This window comes from Natrix helvetica (genome assembly GCF_964273705.1).
Source record: "Natrix helvetica genome assembly, chromosome: 3".
NCBI lineage: Eukaryota > Metazoa > Chordata > Lepidosauria > Squamata > Natricidae > Natrix > Natrix helvetica.
In genome coordinates this window covers 140631112-140649601 of record NC_138549.1, presented here as the reverse complement: position 1 = coordinate 140649601, position 18490 = coordinate 140631112, and the positions used below count along the sequence as shown (strand labels likewise).

The following is an 18490-nucleotide window of genomic DNA, read 5'->3' as shown; positions in this document are numbered from 1 at the left end:
ATTTCTGTAGGTATCAGCTGTACTCTCTTTTTTAAATGACTCTCACTTGAGACTCACATTGTAAACTGGTTTCCTTTAATAAATAAAATCAATTTTCTTGTTTCTGCTGTCCTGGAACTTCTTCAGTTTCATTTAAATGGGGATGTGCCTATAACAATAGGGTAGAAAACAGTACTGATTTCTGAAGGAAAATTACATGGAACTGAGGATGAAAAAAAATCTGATCAATCTTCATTTTTTGGTCTGAAAATATACAAGGTGGTTTTATGTGCTTCTGTTCTAACTAAAAGATGCACTCACAGTTGTGATTCTGTGAACTAGTTGCAGCTTGTTTCTCTACCATTCTGTGCCTGGTGCTTTCCAAGTTTCAAAGCCTTGGATTTTTGCATTTAATCACTTTCTGATTCAGATTCCTAGGCTTTTGCTTGCATTAAAACATTAATGTTGTTGATTTATAAGATCAGTAAACTGGATATTCTACTTTACAGTTATTGTAAATGCCATTTATTAGGCATACAAGCCACAACAACTTCTAACAGTCGGAAGTATGAACCAGTTGCCATGCATCTGAATTTTGATCACATAATCATGGGAATGCTACAAAGGTCATAAGTGTGAAAAATGATCATAAGTTATTTTCAGTGCCATTGTAACTTTGAACAGTCACTAAATGAACTATTGTAAGTTAAGGACTACCTGGAATCTGTGTAAATCTAATGTAATTTAAATATTGCCATAGCTAAGATTATGCCAGGATATTCTACATAGCAAGACATTCTTTAAAGCTTGCAGTCATTTTACGGCATTTTAGCTTGCTGTGGTATAAATTTAGTATACATTTGAATGTAGGTAGTAAGCAATCTTCCCAAACAATGGAAGGGACAGAACTGGCCATCCTGCATTGGAGAAAAAAAAGCTTGCTGCTGGAAACAGTTGATATTGGCAATCCACTTGGAACATATCTTATTTGGCAAGTAACCTTTTACTTGTTAAAATTTGTCATTTAGTTGTTTGATTGATTTCTCCTGGAAACAGTATTATATAAAAGAGGCATTTGCTCTTTTCTTTGCTATTGTAAACCTTGTTTTGGGAATGGGAGATTATCATAGCCCTCACTCCTACGATTGAAAAAGAAGTAAATTAATTTCTTATGAAAATTAAGTATACATACTCAGTACTTCTTTGAAGATGGTCACATAACCTTTTTTTAAATTTGCAATATTTGGCACATGGACTCCTTTCCTGGAAAATGTATTCCCTAAAATTGAGGTAGTACTTTGGGCCCTGCTTCAAATTTTTCTTTCTCCTTTTCTAAACTGCTGAAACACAGAGTGATTTAATTTTGAAAATATTGTTCAATTTTCAAACCGCTGAATCAGCACAAAAACTATATACTGTAGCCCATTAGTGGTTTGAAGGCTAAGATTTCTGTTTGTACAATGGTGATTACGCTTATGCTTTCTTATGCCATTAGAGTAGTGTATTGCTATGATGAAAATTAATACTTGACATAAAATGTTTAAACATTTCTGATCAGAGTCATGAATTATTAGTTGCAGGAATAACCTCCCCATCTGCATTTATTTTTCATAAAATACTTGAAGAACCAGTGATAATGTTTTTCTAGAAAGAAGATAATTTTCTGAAACCAGAGAAATATTCTAATTGATTTGGATTAATAATTGGTAAGTGTGCCAATATTATAATAAATATCCAGGGGCACAGATACTCAGCATAAATGGTAGTGATGGTATTAATCATAATAGCCATGGACAAGGAGAATATAGTACAAAAAGATGAAATATAGTACCAAAAAGACCACCTACATAGTCTAATATTCCAATCAAACCCCCTCATATCTTTACATAATAAGGGAAAGGACATATCTACTAACACATATATTAACTATAGCTAGAATTGCCTTTGCCCAATGCTGGAAGCAAAACAATACACCGCCAGACGAATTAGTGATAAAAAAAATCTTGGAGTGCGCAGAGATGGACAAACTGACTCAAAAATTAAAGGACAAAGAAGAATCAGAATACTACGAAATTTGGAATAAGTGGTATGAATGGTTGGATAATAAGAAAAACAATTAAGCCGAAAACAATATACATAAATAAACATAGAACTGTATATAAAAGTAGGTAAATATGTTAATATCATAAAAATGTATAGATAAGATGACATAAGGATTGTAATATATGGTAAAGAGAGGAAAACACATAGATACGACGATGTAACATTGTACAAACTGTTGATATAAAGATTGTAATATGTGATAAAAAGACAAAAACAAGAAAAAATTATTACAAAAAAAAAGGGAAAGGACAGTAACAAACCTGGTCATGTATTGTTTGTATCATCATACTTGCTTCTTGAAAAGAAAATTATATCAGCTGTTCTCCAAGCTTTGTTAAACACAATTGCAGTTATCATTTGGTTTAAACCAACAAGCATGTTGCTTGGAATTATATCAATCCAGAGTCAGTGAAATTAAATCAGTGTTAAATTAAAAAATGTATTTACTGGTAATTAATTATAGAAAGATACAAATATTGCAAACTCATCCACTTACATGGATCGCCTCATATCTATTATATCTCATATCTTTTGTTATTGTCTTTCCTGTTTTTCAATGGCATTCAGGGCCGGATTTTCCTATAGGCTAGCTAGGCTTCAGCCTAGGGCCTCAAGATCAAGAGGGGCCTTTTATTTTTATTTATTATCCGTGCCACATTTTTTATAAAGGTTAGTACCAATTACAACATGTTTCATTTAATATATTGATATATATCACAGTAATGATGTATTTTATTATCTCTCATGTAATTTACAAACTTAAAAATGGGAGGTGAAAGGGCCCCATAAGTGGAATAGCCTAGGGCCTCTTTTCATCTAAATCCGGCCCTGATGGCATTCCATAAGAAAAAGTTTCCTCACCATGATTTGTGACATCTATACCATACTACATTCCACATCCATGTATTAACTTAAGGAGGAGGGGATTGATATGCTAACAAACACATATTTGTTCCACATGGGTTTCACGTCTTATTTATAGGTTGATGTGTTTATTGTAGTTTTGAGAGAGTGTGTATTTTTTACTCAATTAGAACCTGCTGGACATAGGATTAAAATGTATTGCTATTACCTAATTTTTGGGTATGATTCAGCAGTTAGAATAGTTTGCAAAGGTACAAGAAGTTCTATATGTCATCCTCACACATGCAAGTTACATAACAGAATCCTCAAGAAGTCCAATTTTTATTGAATGTTTGATTAAACATTCATGATACTCTTTTTCATGCAAAATATAGTTAATGGCATATAAAACTTGCATATTTCTACACTCTAAAAAAAGTCCAAGATGACATATTATCTAAGACAGGGGTGTCAAACTCGCATCGTCATGGTGTCATCACATGACATATCGGGACTTTTTCCCCTTTGCTAAACCAGGCATGGGTGTGGTCAGCACATAATGCATCCAGCCTGCGGGCTGGGAATTTGACAACCATGATCTAAGGTGACTCATTATAAGAATTATAAAGATATGGATAGATAAAGAATTTTATTTTTAAAAAAGTGATCAGAATTTAGTTGTTGAATGTGATAACTGAGGTTATTTGGTGCTTTCACTTCATATGCTCCAAATTCCTGCAGGGGACACTGCTGCTTTAACATTGGATATTCAGGGGCTTTGCAAAGAGAAGTAGTTAAATAATGAAACCTAAAATGCAATATAAGAAAATATTTTCTTCTCGGGCATAAAGTAAGATTGTTCATAATTTCTTATTTTCTTTTGTCAGTAGTTCATAATATTTTAAAAATCCTTTTTAAGCAGTAGCTTTGCTATCCTGTTTGTTTTTCATTCTTTCACTCACCTGCTAATAAACCAGAGATTCTATGTTTAGAACTGTATACAATGCATATGTAATTAAAACATACTACAAATTTATTTTGACTTGTTTTTGTAAAAGGTTCTCATGATTATCTTAGGTGATGTTGTTTGGTTCTAAATGAAGAGTTCATTTAAGGCTAATAATACAGAACATGTTAGTTGCATATTCTATATACTTTTAGTCCTACTGAGTTGTTTCACATAAAGAAGAGTATGACTCATAAAGCAAAGAAGACTTTTTAAAAGAAATATATCACACTTAAATTAGTTTAGACAGCATGACATCAGAGAGTAATTAAATAGGTTTTTGTTGGAATTCCACTTCCAATTCCTGAGTTCAAGTTTGTAAAAGATTTCTAAGCACCTGCAGGTTTCTGTGTGTGAAATATTTTCACTGGAAGGGATTCAAAACTTTTTTAAAAAACCTTTTAACACAGAGGCAGCATTACGCCATTCTTCCTTCTTGGGGGAAAAAAATCCTCTCAGATTTAAACAAGAGTCCTTCAAGTTTTTAGTCATTTTTAAGGAAGAAAGGGAGTTGGTTAAGTTTCTCTTTTTAGGAATAAACTGCTGGCAGCAATCAGGAGACAACGAATTGAACATATTAGCATTTCCACTATGGGACTGGATACAAATATTACAAAAATTGATTTGAAGTTCTGCATATTGAAAATAAAGCTCTTTTTGCTTATTTTGCCTTTTAATCTATTTCATTTTTTATACCAAACCAGAGGAACCTTTTTAATTTTTTTATTTGGTGGCATCCAAAGGAAGACCAAAGGATGAAAATCCAGTACTTTCTTTCTATACTGCTTTGGCACTTCAGTTGGTTTTATCTGGTTTTCATTTCCTTAATATTGAATTGTGCTGAAACAAGCCAAGGTAACCTAGGCTTGAAATTAGGATTGTCTAAAGTAGATGGAAAAGAGAGGCACCCATTGCCAAGGACAGGTTCTTTTAGAACAGGGAGCCATGAATATAAGGCTGGCAATTCCAAACCTAGAACAAGAAGTAATATTGCTCAAGCTGGAGCTCTCTTGGCAAAGAGTGACAATTTAAAGACGACTCTGCCTAAAGCAAGGAATACAGAAAAGCATGCAGGACTTACTTCAAATAGACAACCAGGAATAAGGACGGTGACTCCAAAGGTTCAGAATTTTGGCCCTAAGGCCCCACTGAAAAAATCTGGCACAGGGAATCCAGATAGTTCCTTCAAAACCAAAACAATCAAAGAACCTATTACCCAAAGAGAATCTAAAGAGGCATTCAGGCATCCTGCTGTCATACCACATGAATATATGCTTGCCTTATACCAAGCTCTTTCTGATGCAGAACAGAAAGATATAAATGGAAGTATGAAACTGGAGATGGGACTTGCCAATACAATTACAAGCTTCATAGACAAGGGACAAGGTAAGGAAATCTGTGCATTTGCAGAAAGACACAAAACTTGGCTATTCACAGATGTTTACATCCTAAATGGATACTTTAAGAACATTTGTACTGACAGATTTTGAGATTTGTATTAATGTAAATGCTAATTTTCAGAATGTGGTGTGTTTTTCTTTTCTGCATGAAACATTGCCTTCACTTTATAAGATAGTCCTATATATCTGATAGAATAAGAGCTGAATAATGTGTTCCTGTTGTCTCTTTCTATTTCAGAAAAACACAGATTAGCAAAGAGGAACTGTCTGGAGTATTTCTTATTTGTTAGAATGAAAGTAATTCAGATATAGTTTTAATTCAGATTCAATATTACAAAATAAGCAGGAGAGTTAATATTTCTGCAATAAAAAGACTATAAGATCAAAGGAGGTTGTCTACTTTCTTATTCAAAGCCTCATAGACAACACAGCAATCTGTGAATTTTTCTTAAATCTCATGTTGGTGGCTGATTTTTCTTCCACAAATACCCTTGAAATGAGTAGTGTGTAGAACTCAGGACTTTAACTCATGATATCTATATATCTGTACATATACTCAAAGGAGAAAGAGTTTGTCTGAATGAAATTCCAGGTTGAATGTTTAAATCCAATATATATCATTATTATTTATGCTTAAAATTAACCTTCTCTTCCTGGAAAGTATCTTTGAAGGAAAACAATTACTAAAATATATCATCCACAAGCATATGACCTGTATTTTTCTAGCTTAAAATATGTCCAGCACATAACCATATTATGTTTATATGCTTTCCATGATATATTACTACAACAAAAAGAACATCATAGGCACAAAGTTTTAATCTGAAGTTCAAGTTCAAATGTATTTTATTGGAATTTAAGTTCTAATTAGATTACATGTAGTGTATAAAGCTATTTTTTTCTCTGAAATGTTGAAGAGTTGGTCTAATATATCTCCATGCGATATGAACTGCTAACAGTGCCATAAAGCCATTTTATAATCCCAAACTCTTTATGCACATGTGCTAGGAAAAATTGAAAAATAGTACACATTTCTATTCAGAAATACTTGAACCTCTCTCTGTTTTTCTCTTTAGATGACCAAGCTCCAGTTAAAAAGCAAAAATACATTTTTGACATCAGTGCTCTAGAGAAAGATGGTTTACTGGGGGCAGAATTGCGGATTTTAAGAAAAAGAGCTGATATTTGGAAGCCTCATCCTCCTGAGAAAACCTATCAAGTGAAGCTATCCAGTTGCTCTACAAGCAGGCAAGCACCCATTACCTTGGAGTCTCGAACAGTCAACATCATAGATACAGCAAAATGGGAAGTGTTTGACATTTGGAAAGTGTTTAGGAACTTTAAAAACTTTAATAACTTGTGTTTTGAACTGGAGACTTTTGAAAAGGGGAGGCCTGTTGATTTAAGGATTGTGGGATTTAACAGAGCGGGAAGGCAAGTCAATGAAAAGGCCCTTTTTTTAGTATTTGGTAGAACAAAGAAAAGAGACTTGTTTTTCAATGAAATAAAAGCCAGATCTGGTCAAGATGACAAAACTGTTTATGAATACCTATTTAGTCAAAGAAGGAAGAGAAGGGCTCCTCTAACAACTCGACAAGGAAAGCGGTCAAACAAAAATTTGAAGGCAAAATGTAGCAGAAAACTACTCCATGTGAATTTTAAGGATATGGGTTGGGATGACTGGATAATTGCTCCTCTTGAATATGAAGCATATCATTGTGAAGGACTTTGTGAATTTCCTCTTAGGTCTCATCTAGAACCCACCAATCATGCTGTTATCCAAACATTAATGAACTCGATGGATCCAGAATCAACACCTCCCACTTGTTGTGTTCCGACAAGGCTGAGCCCTATTAGCATTTTGTTTATTGATTCTGCAAATAATGTCGTTTATAAACAATATGAAGACATGGTGGTAGAGTCATGTGGCTGTAGATAACAGCACAAATACAATTCTTTTCTTTTAAATAAAAGACAACTAGAGTACACCGAGCCCATAGAACAGCATAATAAAATTATCCAAAGCCTTCTATCCTGACAATAGCGGCATTTTAATGTTGGCAAGTTTTTTTATTACAAGGATTCTTCTGACTTCCTTTATTATGAGGAAGTTGTAATAAAGAATTAGATTTTTTTTAAAAACAGCAAATGTAGTAGCCTGGCGTCACATGTTTAAATTATTCCTAATTGTGCTAGTAATATCTACAATATTCCCAAGGCCACATCTAGAGATTCTTACTACTGTCAATATAGCAACACAGATATTTGTGGGATGTACTGTATGTCCTCAAACCATTACATTAAATCATAAGTCAGATTGTTACTACCAGGGGTAGTTGTCACACTGTATCTTGAGGTCAAGTATGGCTCAAGTCTGTTTCTAAATAGACTAGATTGATAAAACAACATGAAAAATGGACTGTAGCTCCATTGCTTTTACATCCTGTAATTTGTCAGGTTTAAATATTTGCTACTCTTTAAATCAGTGCTGCCCCAATACATTTTGCTACCTGATGTACAGTATGAAATAATGCCTCAACACTATAAATGTATGCCGTGCATCATTAAGACTTCCGTTTTTGCTTTGATTTATCTCCCTGAAGCAAGTTTCTTCACTTTGCTGTAAGGCAGGGGTATCCAAACTTGGGAACTTTAAGACTTGTGGACTTCAACTCCCAGAATTCCCCAGCCAGCCAGGGAATTCTGGGAGTTGAAGTCCACCAGTCTTAAAGTTCCCAAGTTTGGACACCCCTGCTGTAAGGTAACAGTCAGATCTTCTTTAATCACTCAAGCACACTTCAGTGACACACACATTTTTATCTGATAAACATTTTGACCCAGTAAAAACGTTAGCAAATAGGGTTACAATGGACCTGTTTATTCTCTTGCACATTTTTAAAGACTCAATAATATTAAACCATTAATCTTCCATGGCCTTTATTGTCCAATGTATTTATCTTGTGTTTGCTTGGAAAAAAACTTATTTCGTTAATTCTATTGTAACCAAACTATCTAATAGTTTAAGAAAAATTTCAAATTTCATATATTTAGAACTGTATATTTGTAACAATTATTTAATAGAATGCTGACTTGGTTTTAAACTGTACACATTATATGTGGAATTAGAGAACTGCAAGCAAATATGTTTATTTCAGTGTATATTATTTCCATTTTATCTTTTTATAATGTTAATCTGTTTAGTGTTTGAACACTAGTGTTTTTGTTGTTTTGCTTATAAATCATGCTGCACTCTAATGCTTATAATGTTAAACTGCAATAAATTATTGGGTGTTAGATATCTAGATGACATAGTTACTATAATTTTATTAAATCTGTGTTTTGAGTGTCCTGTTTAAAACTAATGGAAGTTAACAATGCATGATTTTGTGATCTGTCTGAATCTTCTCTGGAAAACTGCAAACTATCAAATACATACATATATACCATGATCCGTATTTTTATTGGGAAATATAAATTAGTAGTTAAGGAAATCTTATACATGTATTCTTTCAACCTAAATATCACTGCCTTTGACTATATACACTGTGATCATAGTCTAAATATGTTATATCCATGTTTCTATTAATTTCTGTAGCCTTATGCATTTATGGTTCATATTTCAGGGCTTTTTTGTAGCTGTTTCTCAATTAATCTCAAAAGAAAAGTCTTTGACTTCAATTGCTCATTAGTTTTTAAAAGCACTTGAATTAATGTATTTGTTTGTATCCAAACTTTTTTTTACATGTTCATTATACATGATTAATTGTCTCTTCATGTTGTTTACCTTTCCAGCAAAGATTTGAAGTGCCTTCATACATTATAGACAATTTCTCTGATGACAAATACCAACAATACATCAATTTATAAAAATTATCTTTAAGGCTACTATATAATGTAAATTTCAATCTTTTCAACCACATATTTCCCCACTGTCCATTCGTATATTGTAGTCAAAGCTTACTATTTCTCATTTATAAAACATTTAATATGTTAAGATCCACAAAGGTATTTTCAGGCACAACCTAGCCTTTTATTTATTTCATACTCTAAGAACAGCCCACCAGACATAAAATCAACATTAACCTTGCTTTAATACAGTGGTCCCCAATTTTTTGGGGGCCAGAGACCAATTTCATGGAAGATTTTTTTCCATGGGCTGGGGGGAGGGATGGTTTTGGTTTCACTTGCTTGTCCACTTCAATTGGGGTGGGGGTGGTTTCAGTTTCACTTGCTCACCTGCCACTCTCTTCCAGTAGCCCCGGGATTGGGGACCCCTGCTTTAACATACCATAGATGTCCATACCATCCACATGTCTTTCCAATTTCAAAAGACTTCTATTTTTTAGCAACATCCACTTTTCATGTACTAATGTAATGAAATCTGATGGTACCAATCCTCTTTTTTGCTTGTTTATTTATCTATTAGTTTTTGGTATGCAGGTAATAGTATATTGTTCTGCAAGATAGTTTTTATTAGACACCATAGTTTGCACAGAGCAGTGCAAATTATAATGGAACTAACAACCTCTCTGGATAATGTGAGGACAGGAGATCTGCTACATTCTTCAGATAACTGTTCCTCCTAAGGAGACTGTAGGATAGCAGTTTTCCATGGGTTTGAGCTCCAGAAGACAAAAGAATTAACCATCTTGCTTGCAATCTTATTGGAGCCCTTCAAAGGACATTAAGTTACATTCAGAAATATTAAGGGAGAACTCTGAAGAATGGAGCCAGCAATTAGTATTTACAATATCAGAAGTATCAATAATGATGTCAGATTCTATGAATAGATTATCTTCAAAAATGTTAATGAGGGAATGACAGATGTGGAGCAAATTTTGTGTGATAGGATAAAGAAAGCACCAAAAGAGAAACTACAAATGACAATCCAAGAAAAGGATTTGGAAGAAAGATATACAAAACAAACTGTTTGAAGCTTTAAATATTAAACGAGACATACGCATGATAAAGTAAGAGAATGACCTGAGAAAAAAATTATTGGACCAGCAAAAGAGGCTTGCTAAAACCTTGAAGAATACTTTGTGATGAAGTAAAGAATTAAAGAGAATCAAATCCTATGATAATATTTGAACGATCTAAAGATTAAGATTTTAGATTAAGAAATCAAAAGTTGGTATATTTAATCAATATTAAAGTAAGACTTTTTTTCAAGGTTTTTGCAATCCTTTACAGACTTTTTACTGACACCTTTTAATTGAAAAGTTAATGTCTTAATGGATTTGCTTGTAGAGAAGGGATGTGATATGGAATGAAGTGACATTGTTTGTAAACATATATACAAAAATGGATGGAAAAGACTGATCTAGGTGAACCATTAGTTGGATTCCGCAGAGATTATAATGTTTTTTGAAAACTCTACAATGAAGATTAAGAAGTACTCTTGAATTAAATTTTCATGAATATTTAAATGTATCATGGCTGTATTTGCCCATGAATACAGTATCACAAAACACATCAAGATATGTTGAACATTAGAAGGCATAGGTCTCCCTAACCTTCTCAGCTACTTAGATTTTAACAGAAATTGGGAAGATTGGCATCTCAAATTATTATTATGGCCAACTATACTGTTTCCCCTAGGGAACTGACATTATCAATGAATGGTAAACATTGGGAGGTGGGGAAGACTTGTAAAATGATATTGGTTAAAAGTTCAGCTTTCATATGGCAGGTTTCTCCTCTCTTTCACAGAAAATGCCTCATTTGTACCTACTTTCTGAAGTCATTCTCTGTCCCAAGTGAGTCTTTGTAAAGATTCAAATTTCAAATAAATAGTATACTATGAGACAGGTATGTGCTAGTAATTTTTGTTATATTTGGATAAAATATGAGAACTGAGTTGAACGGGTAAATATGTAAGTATGCCATTTAAAACAATGCATTGCCATTAGTGTTTGAATATGTGCCTAAACTCCATGTGTAATTTGTATGGTTATGTCATTTCCTATAGAAAAGGTGATTGTTTATATAACAGTCATATGAAAGATGCAATAACCCAGTATGTGGGCTATTTGAAGTTGCTTTAAAGAAACATAAAAAGCCTTGACCCTCACATAATAAAAAGTATTTAGTGATACTGTTTTATGACATCCTAACCAGGCATGATAAGATTTTTGTTAGAAAAAAATAGTTTATGGTTTTGGCATAACTTACTTTAAGAGTTTTAACAGTTGCACAGTGAGTGGATTAAATTAAATTATCACTGATCTTCAACCATAGTTGATTTTTCATACATTAATATTTTATTTAGTTGATGGATATTTTGACAAGGCCACAGAAATGGAGCAGAATTTTAAAAGATTTGGGCAACTGCAGTTATGACTATGTATAGACATTGATTTTCCCAATACTTCTAATAACCAAATATAAGTATCAAAATTATGAAATTATAATAATTAAAAACTTAATTAAATACTTGTGTCTTTATTACTAATAAATTGTAATAAATAATAATAAAAATAAAAATAATTAAAATAGATGTTACATTAAATTGAATTTACATATTTAAATAATTAATATTTTCAAAACAGTTGTTTCAAAAAAGAAATAAATCGTGGTGATTAAAATGTATTAAAACTGAAATAAGAAAAGTCCATGTACTCTTAATATAAAATTAAACCAACACTTTAATATCCAGTTATATCTAGATCATATCTGTTGTTCCATTTTCTGATTTTTTTCAATAAAAGAACATTTCAAAAATCACTAAGAATCACATTTCTTGTATCTAATCTTCAACATCAATACTGTAACTTTTTTTTCCACCTAGGCAGCACGACTCTTTACTGAACCCCAGGCTCAGTAAAGCTAGCCCTTTTCATTTATGTCAACTATCCTATTTTAAGTACAATTTTAAGCAATAGTACTTTATTTCCAGGTAAGTACTGTACACCGGTACATATATTGTTACCTTTGGGCAATACCTAGGAGGGATCTTTCCTAGACTTTTCCTGTTCTATTAGCTTCTAACTCACTACAGAGTTTGAAGATAATTTAGGTAATGTGACCAACTTTTTTACAATGAAAAGGAGGACAAAACACGTTCTATTGTCCAAAATGCTAAGGTGACCAACTTTTTTACAATGAAAAGGAGGACAAATAAATTGGAAAAAATATATCGTAAATAAAAGAAATATTTTATTCATTGCAACAATAATACACTAAAATATGAAATATGCATAATAAAAACATTTGCAACATTTTATATTGCAATTATGCTTACATGCCTGTTAATTATTATTTAAATGAGTACTTTTCCATTGAATTAATATTTTTTGTCAATGTATCATCTTCTAACAATATATTGGAAATATCTGAACAAGAAATATCCTTCATATTGAATTTTATGGCAAGTGCTGCAGCTAGAGTATCAACATTCAATCTCGATTTCTCACTTGTCGAAAAATCATTGGCAATTGAAAAAAACTCTTTCAACTGCTGCATTAGTTCCAGGGCAGCACAACGTAAATTGAACAATTATAAATAAATGTTCACATGGAATTTGTTCATTTTTGAAATGGCTGAAAATATCCACCCATCTTTTATCAATTTCAACATGTTGATTTTCCCATTGTATTAATTTTTCAGAATTTAAATATACATTCAGTCTTCTAATTTCTTCAAAGAGACAATTGTCGTCTATTTTAATGTCTAGCATTTCTTTAGATAAAAATTCAACACAAGATTCAATATCTGTTCAATATACTTGCGACGAAGTAAAAAAAATACCATTAAAAACTGTTTAATAAAACGTGAATTGTACTTACCTCTGTATAATTGAATATTCACTGAGAAAGAAATAATTACCGTGAGTCATTCAATTGCCAACGTGCTGTGAGTCTACTGCGTGTGTATGTGCCGTGTTGTGTTTCGGTAAGAAGTAAACAAAGCCACTTGCACGCGGCGCTCTCTCTCAAGGTCTCCCGTGTGGAGCGCATGCATCTCATAATCGCGTCTTATACCGCACTATACCAAGTCTTGACGAATTGTCATGTCAAAGACAAATAGGTCACATAACGCGCAACAGATTAGTCTTCAAATATCGAAAAGGAGGACATGTAGGAGGACGCTTTTCAAGGGAGGACAGAACTTACAAAAGAAGGACTGTCCTCCCTAAAGGAGGACGGTTGGTCACCTTAATTTAGGGGCTTCTTAAATTATGTGACGTGAATATTGGGAAAGAAAAGTCACTTTATTGGGTTATGAGAAATCCTATTCTTATTCGAATTGTTTATAAGATAACTTGCTTACAGCATCAAAATTAGTTATCATTTTCTCTGCACTTTGAATTTCACAGTTGCTTCACTACTTTTCCATATAGTTCTATTAAATACTAGTAATATTTCTAGAGACTTATACTGTATATGTGCACCTTTCTTCATTAACACAAATATTTTGAACTTTATTATTGTCAAAAAGAGCACAATGATTTTAATTTTTATTGTCCCAATTAACAGAAGGAAAATCCTGGTTAAAATAAAATTTTCTCATTTAAAATTAGCTCCCCTGTTACAATAGTGAATTTAGCATGAGGCTCCTGCTACCTGTGGCACTTTCACAATATGACTTCATGAACTGCTGGTAGAGTAACAACAAAGGACATTTACTTATATAAGAAGATCCCTGCTGACTCAGGTCAAAGACCTAAGTTCAACATTCCAGATGTATTCAGAAAACTTATTGGCAGGATTTTCTTTGTTGCTGAGAAGAAGGGATCTTGTATTTCCAAACATTAATTATCCTATTGACATTAAGGCATGTTGACTGCTATATTTTATTACAGTTTAGATTAATATAGCTTTTATTTAAGAAGCATTTGGGTTAATTGGTAGCCATAGCTATCATCATCATCATCATCATCATCATCATCATCATCATCATCATCATTTTAGCCATTGTCTATCCATGAAGGATGAAGGCCTCTTCCACATGTCTCCAACGTGAATGGTCGTGACAGTGGTGAGTTGCCAATTTTTTACTACTGGTTCGGGCACACTCCCACGGGCGCAAGACACTTCTGCGCATGTGCAGAAGCATCCAGTCGCATGGGTGGATCTGGGCTGAACCGGGAGCAACCCACCTCTGTATCCTGAGATTTCATTTGCCAATTGGACACGCAATACTTGCTGATGTCATCGATCAGTCTTGTTTAGGTCTCTTTCATGGATGCTTTTTATCAAGTGGGATCCATTCCATTACTGCTTTGGTCCACCTGCCATTAGTTCGTCTTGATGTATGACCAGGCCATTTTCATTTCAATTCTTTTACTTTTTTGATGATATTGCATACATTCGTTTGTTCTCTAATTCATGTGCAGGTATTTCTCTGTTGTCTTGTAATGTGAGTATGTATCTTTCCATGGCTCTTTGTACCACTTGTAGCTTTTGTATTGATTGTGAGATTAGTGTTCCTGTTTCAACGGCATATGTTAAGAGCTTAGTAGACACTGATCGAAAACTTTTCTCTTTAGGCGTAGGGGGATGTTCTTGAAAATTATGCTTAGCTTGCTGAATGCCTGCCAACCACATTTAACACGCCATGCAATTTCCTTTATTGTATCGCCTTCCTTTGAGATTCATTGCAAGGAATATGTAGTGGTCTACTACGTCTAATTCTTCTCCAGATATAATTTTTTTCTTTCTTTAGTGAATTTGTTAAACATAACCTGGTTCTTTTTCAGGTTTATTTTTAAGCTAAATGGTTCTCATGCTTTGTGCAGCTCTTGTATGTGTCTTTGTAGCTCTTCTGGGTCTTGCGAGAAGAGAACAACATCATCTGTAAATCTTAAGTGATTTAAATAGGCGCCATTTATTTTTATTCCATCTTTTATTCTTCAAAGCAGTCTGAGAAAAAAGGAGAGGTGAGGTTGTAGCACCTTGTCATACACCTCGTTTTATGTTGATTTCCACTAAGATCATTAAGGCAAATTGTTGCCATTTTTTTTCATACATTAATTGTACTAAGTTTATGTAAGCAGTGTCTATGCCTTCTTTGAGCAATGCATTAATTATTGCTTATCAGAATACTGAATCAAATGCCTTTTCATAGTCAATGAAATGCCATGCCAGAAGTATGGTGTACTCGTTATGCCTTTCAGTGATTCGCTGAACAACCTGTAGGTCAGTGATGGCGAACCTATGGCACGCGTGCCACAGGTGGCACGGGGAGCCATTTGTCAGGGCACGCGAGGCGCTGCCCTGTCAGCTGGCCAGCGCGCATGCATGCGCTGGCCAGCTGAGTTCACCCTTTTTAAAAGCCATTTTTTGCCCTCTCCAGGCTCCAGAGGCTTTATCGGAGCCTGGGGAGGGCGAAAAAAGCATGTAAAAATGGGGGGAGCACCTGTAGTGTGTGCATGTGCACTGGGGGGTCACGCATTGCATTATGGGTGCGGCACACCCACACAGGACCCCCCTGCGCTCCCCCACTTATGGCACGCGAGCCAAAAAAGGTTCGCCATCGCTGCTGTAGGTGGTCCATCCAACCTGTATGTGGCTGTAGCCACTTCTGAATTTTGCTTGCTCCTTTGGCTGTGCATCATTTAATGTTCTTAATATTCTTTTTGCCATTATCTTGGTAAAAACATAGATGACTGAAAGAAAGCTTATTGGTTGACAGCTCTTTAAATTGTCATGGGCCCCTTTCTTGTGTATAAGGATCAGTTCAGTATTTTTCCATGTATCAGGTTTTTCTTCTTCTCTAGATAGATGTAGCTATATTTATTTCTTTATAGGCAGATCAACTTCTAAATGATTCTGGGTAATCTATAGTTTCTAAACTAAGATACTTAAACTTTTTAAAACCAATGTCTGGAGACTGCACTCCAGAGTGTGAGCATCACTGGGACACTGTAGGCAAAGTGAGGATAAGTAATAATTATTTCCCATGTATTCTGTCAAACTGAAAGTTGCAGTTGGCACAAATTTTAGAGGCGCTCTTGAGAGTCACACCCAAGATTTGAATAGGTCACATGCAACTTAGATCTCATACTTTGCTCCCCCACCTAAACTATTCCATTGATGGAAATCCAAAAATTAAAATAATTGAAATTTGGTTAGATAACTAAATGATTTGAGTAGCATTAACTAAATCTGAATGTTGGGATTAATGTAATTCAGATTTATCCTGAATTACAGATATTTCCTATTAATAAATGATGAGCAATTCATCATATTGCTATGCATTTTTAATTCTAAGTATGCTGCGCTTGAACTTTCTTCACTGAGATTTTGAACTACTTTCTCTATAAATGTGGATATGTGTGATTAAATTTGATTAAATCATGCTATATATTTTAAGAATGTTGGTATCTTTGTTTTTCAAGATTCTTTTGCCTTGTTTCTCTGGTCAATGCAGCTGATAATGATAAAACAAAAATGTATCTGGGTAGAGGTCACTACTACATATTTTATTAAATTATTTGGAAAGCATCTGTCCTCAAATTTTCATCTCGGGAGTCGACATAGAAGGATAAAGAAAATATCACAGGAAGAACTGGAAAATTTTCCTTGACTTTCAGTCGAATAGTTCCTACTGCTCCTGTTGAATAGCACATTTATTTATTTTAGCTGATCATCTGTGGAGGCTCTGTTTGCTGCTACCTGCCCAGCATGATATTCTGGCCATTTCATCCCTCCCTGTCAATTTCTGAATATGTTTTGGCATGATGCCTAACTGGAAAGTTTGACGACTTCAGCAGACATTGTTACAGCAACAGCATCAGAGTAATTCAGCTACTTAATCACACACTGCTTCTCATCTGAGTGCTGTTGAAAGGAGAAAACTTTTGCTGGTTGGGCTGGTTTTCCATTCCTGCCAGCTTTAGCTTTCCATTACCAATAAGAGGTTATACAGCGTACATCTCTGCACACTGTACACACTATATGTAAAGGAGGTGTTCAGACTTAATTTATTCCTTGCCCTGGATAAAGATTATTGCAGCTGTGTGTTTTGGAAACCTATCAATGAAGGGAGTTCAGCTCATACAACAAGCTTTGAATAAGGTACTGTATTCTGTATTTCCAGGACCTGTTTTAATTGCACTTGCATATTAGCAGGAGAACACCAAAATTTGGAACGTTTCCTCCCAGATGGTACTTTAGCCTTAACTTTGTATTGTACATCATATGATCAAAACAAGTTATTTTAGATGGAATGCAGAAGTTTGTCTGCCATTGAATAGACTTCTATAATCACTTCTCTCCAGTCTGTTTTAAATAGTTGTCGTGTTGCAGTCAGATAACCCATTAAAGTGGACGGGTCTGTGTTCAGGCTTTTAAGCATGCATAAATATTAGAATTCCCCAGAACAAAATGTGTAATAGAATAGGCTCCTCCTTAAGGATTTGGATGAGATAATGAACAAGCTGGCATACTTTTCTATTCAGTTGCAAAAATCAGTTGTGTTTTCTTCAGTATTGATGATTCTGGGAGTTGTAGCTCAAGCATCTAGAAAGTGTTATGTGTGCCCAGACCTGGACTAAATCACAAATCTCTGACCATTGTAAATAGGCATTGAAGGATGTTTTATAAGAAATACGATTTATTTCCCCAATATTGTTGATCTGATATCGTTGATTTGATCCAGCAGTATCTCTCCGAGACGGATCTCTACCATCATTTGATCGGGGACATTATTTGCCATATGGGAACCTTCTGGTCTGTCATTAAACTCAGTCACCTTAGGCATTGCTGTTTCACAAGCTTTGCTGTTTCACAAGCTTTGACTGCAAAGGTACCTTCTGTATACTGCCAAATCAAAAAAAAAAAAAAACCAGTTTGTTTCCAAAGTAATACGAGAATTAATTTTAATGACGAGTTGTTGTTGTTTTTTTAAAGGGATGCAGAATGCAGTCTAGCTGCCACTTTTTTCTATTGGTTTAATTTTCCAACTACAGAGAGTCGTTCCTTAAATATCATAACTGGAACTGGCAACTCCAAGTGAAACATTATGTGACCACCCCATTTAGTGACAGCAGTTCCAGTAGTCTCAATTGCATTCATCAAGCAAATCATTTACAGTTGTTAAGAAAAGCATCATGTGATTATGACTTGCTGCCTCCTACTGGCTTCCCCATTGACTTTATTTGAAGCCAGCTGGGAAAGTCATAATTGATCATGATCACAAAACTCTGTGATTATCA

At 34.2% G+C, this 18490-nt stretch overlaps 1 protein-coding gene across 1 annotated transcript; it reads left to right on the top strand.

Annotated features, from left to right (window-relative positions):
- Positions 1 to 4686: 4686 nt before the first annotated feature.
- On the top strand, positions 4687 to 7466 carry GDF5 (growth differentiation factor 5; the record flags this gene model as incomplete). The annotated part of the gene is made up of 2 exons (XM_081949401.1): positions 4687 to 5317; positions 6408 to 7466. The coding sequence occupies 2 exons, from the start codon at positions 4687 to 4689 to the stop codon at positions 7268 to 7270; spliced, it is 1494 nt and encodes a 497-aa protein (XP_081805527.1). The 3' UTR covers positions 7271 to 7466.
- Positions 7467 to 18490: the final 11024 nt, after the last annotated feature.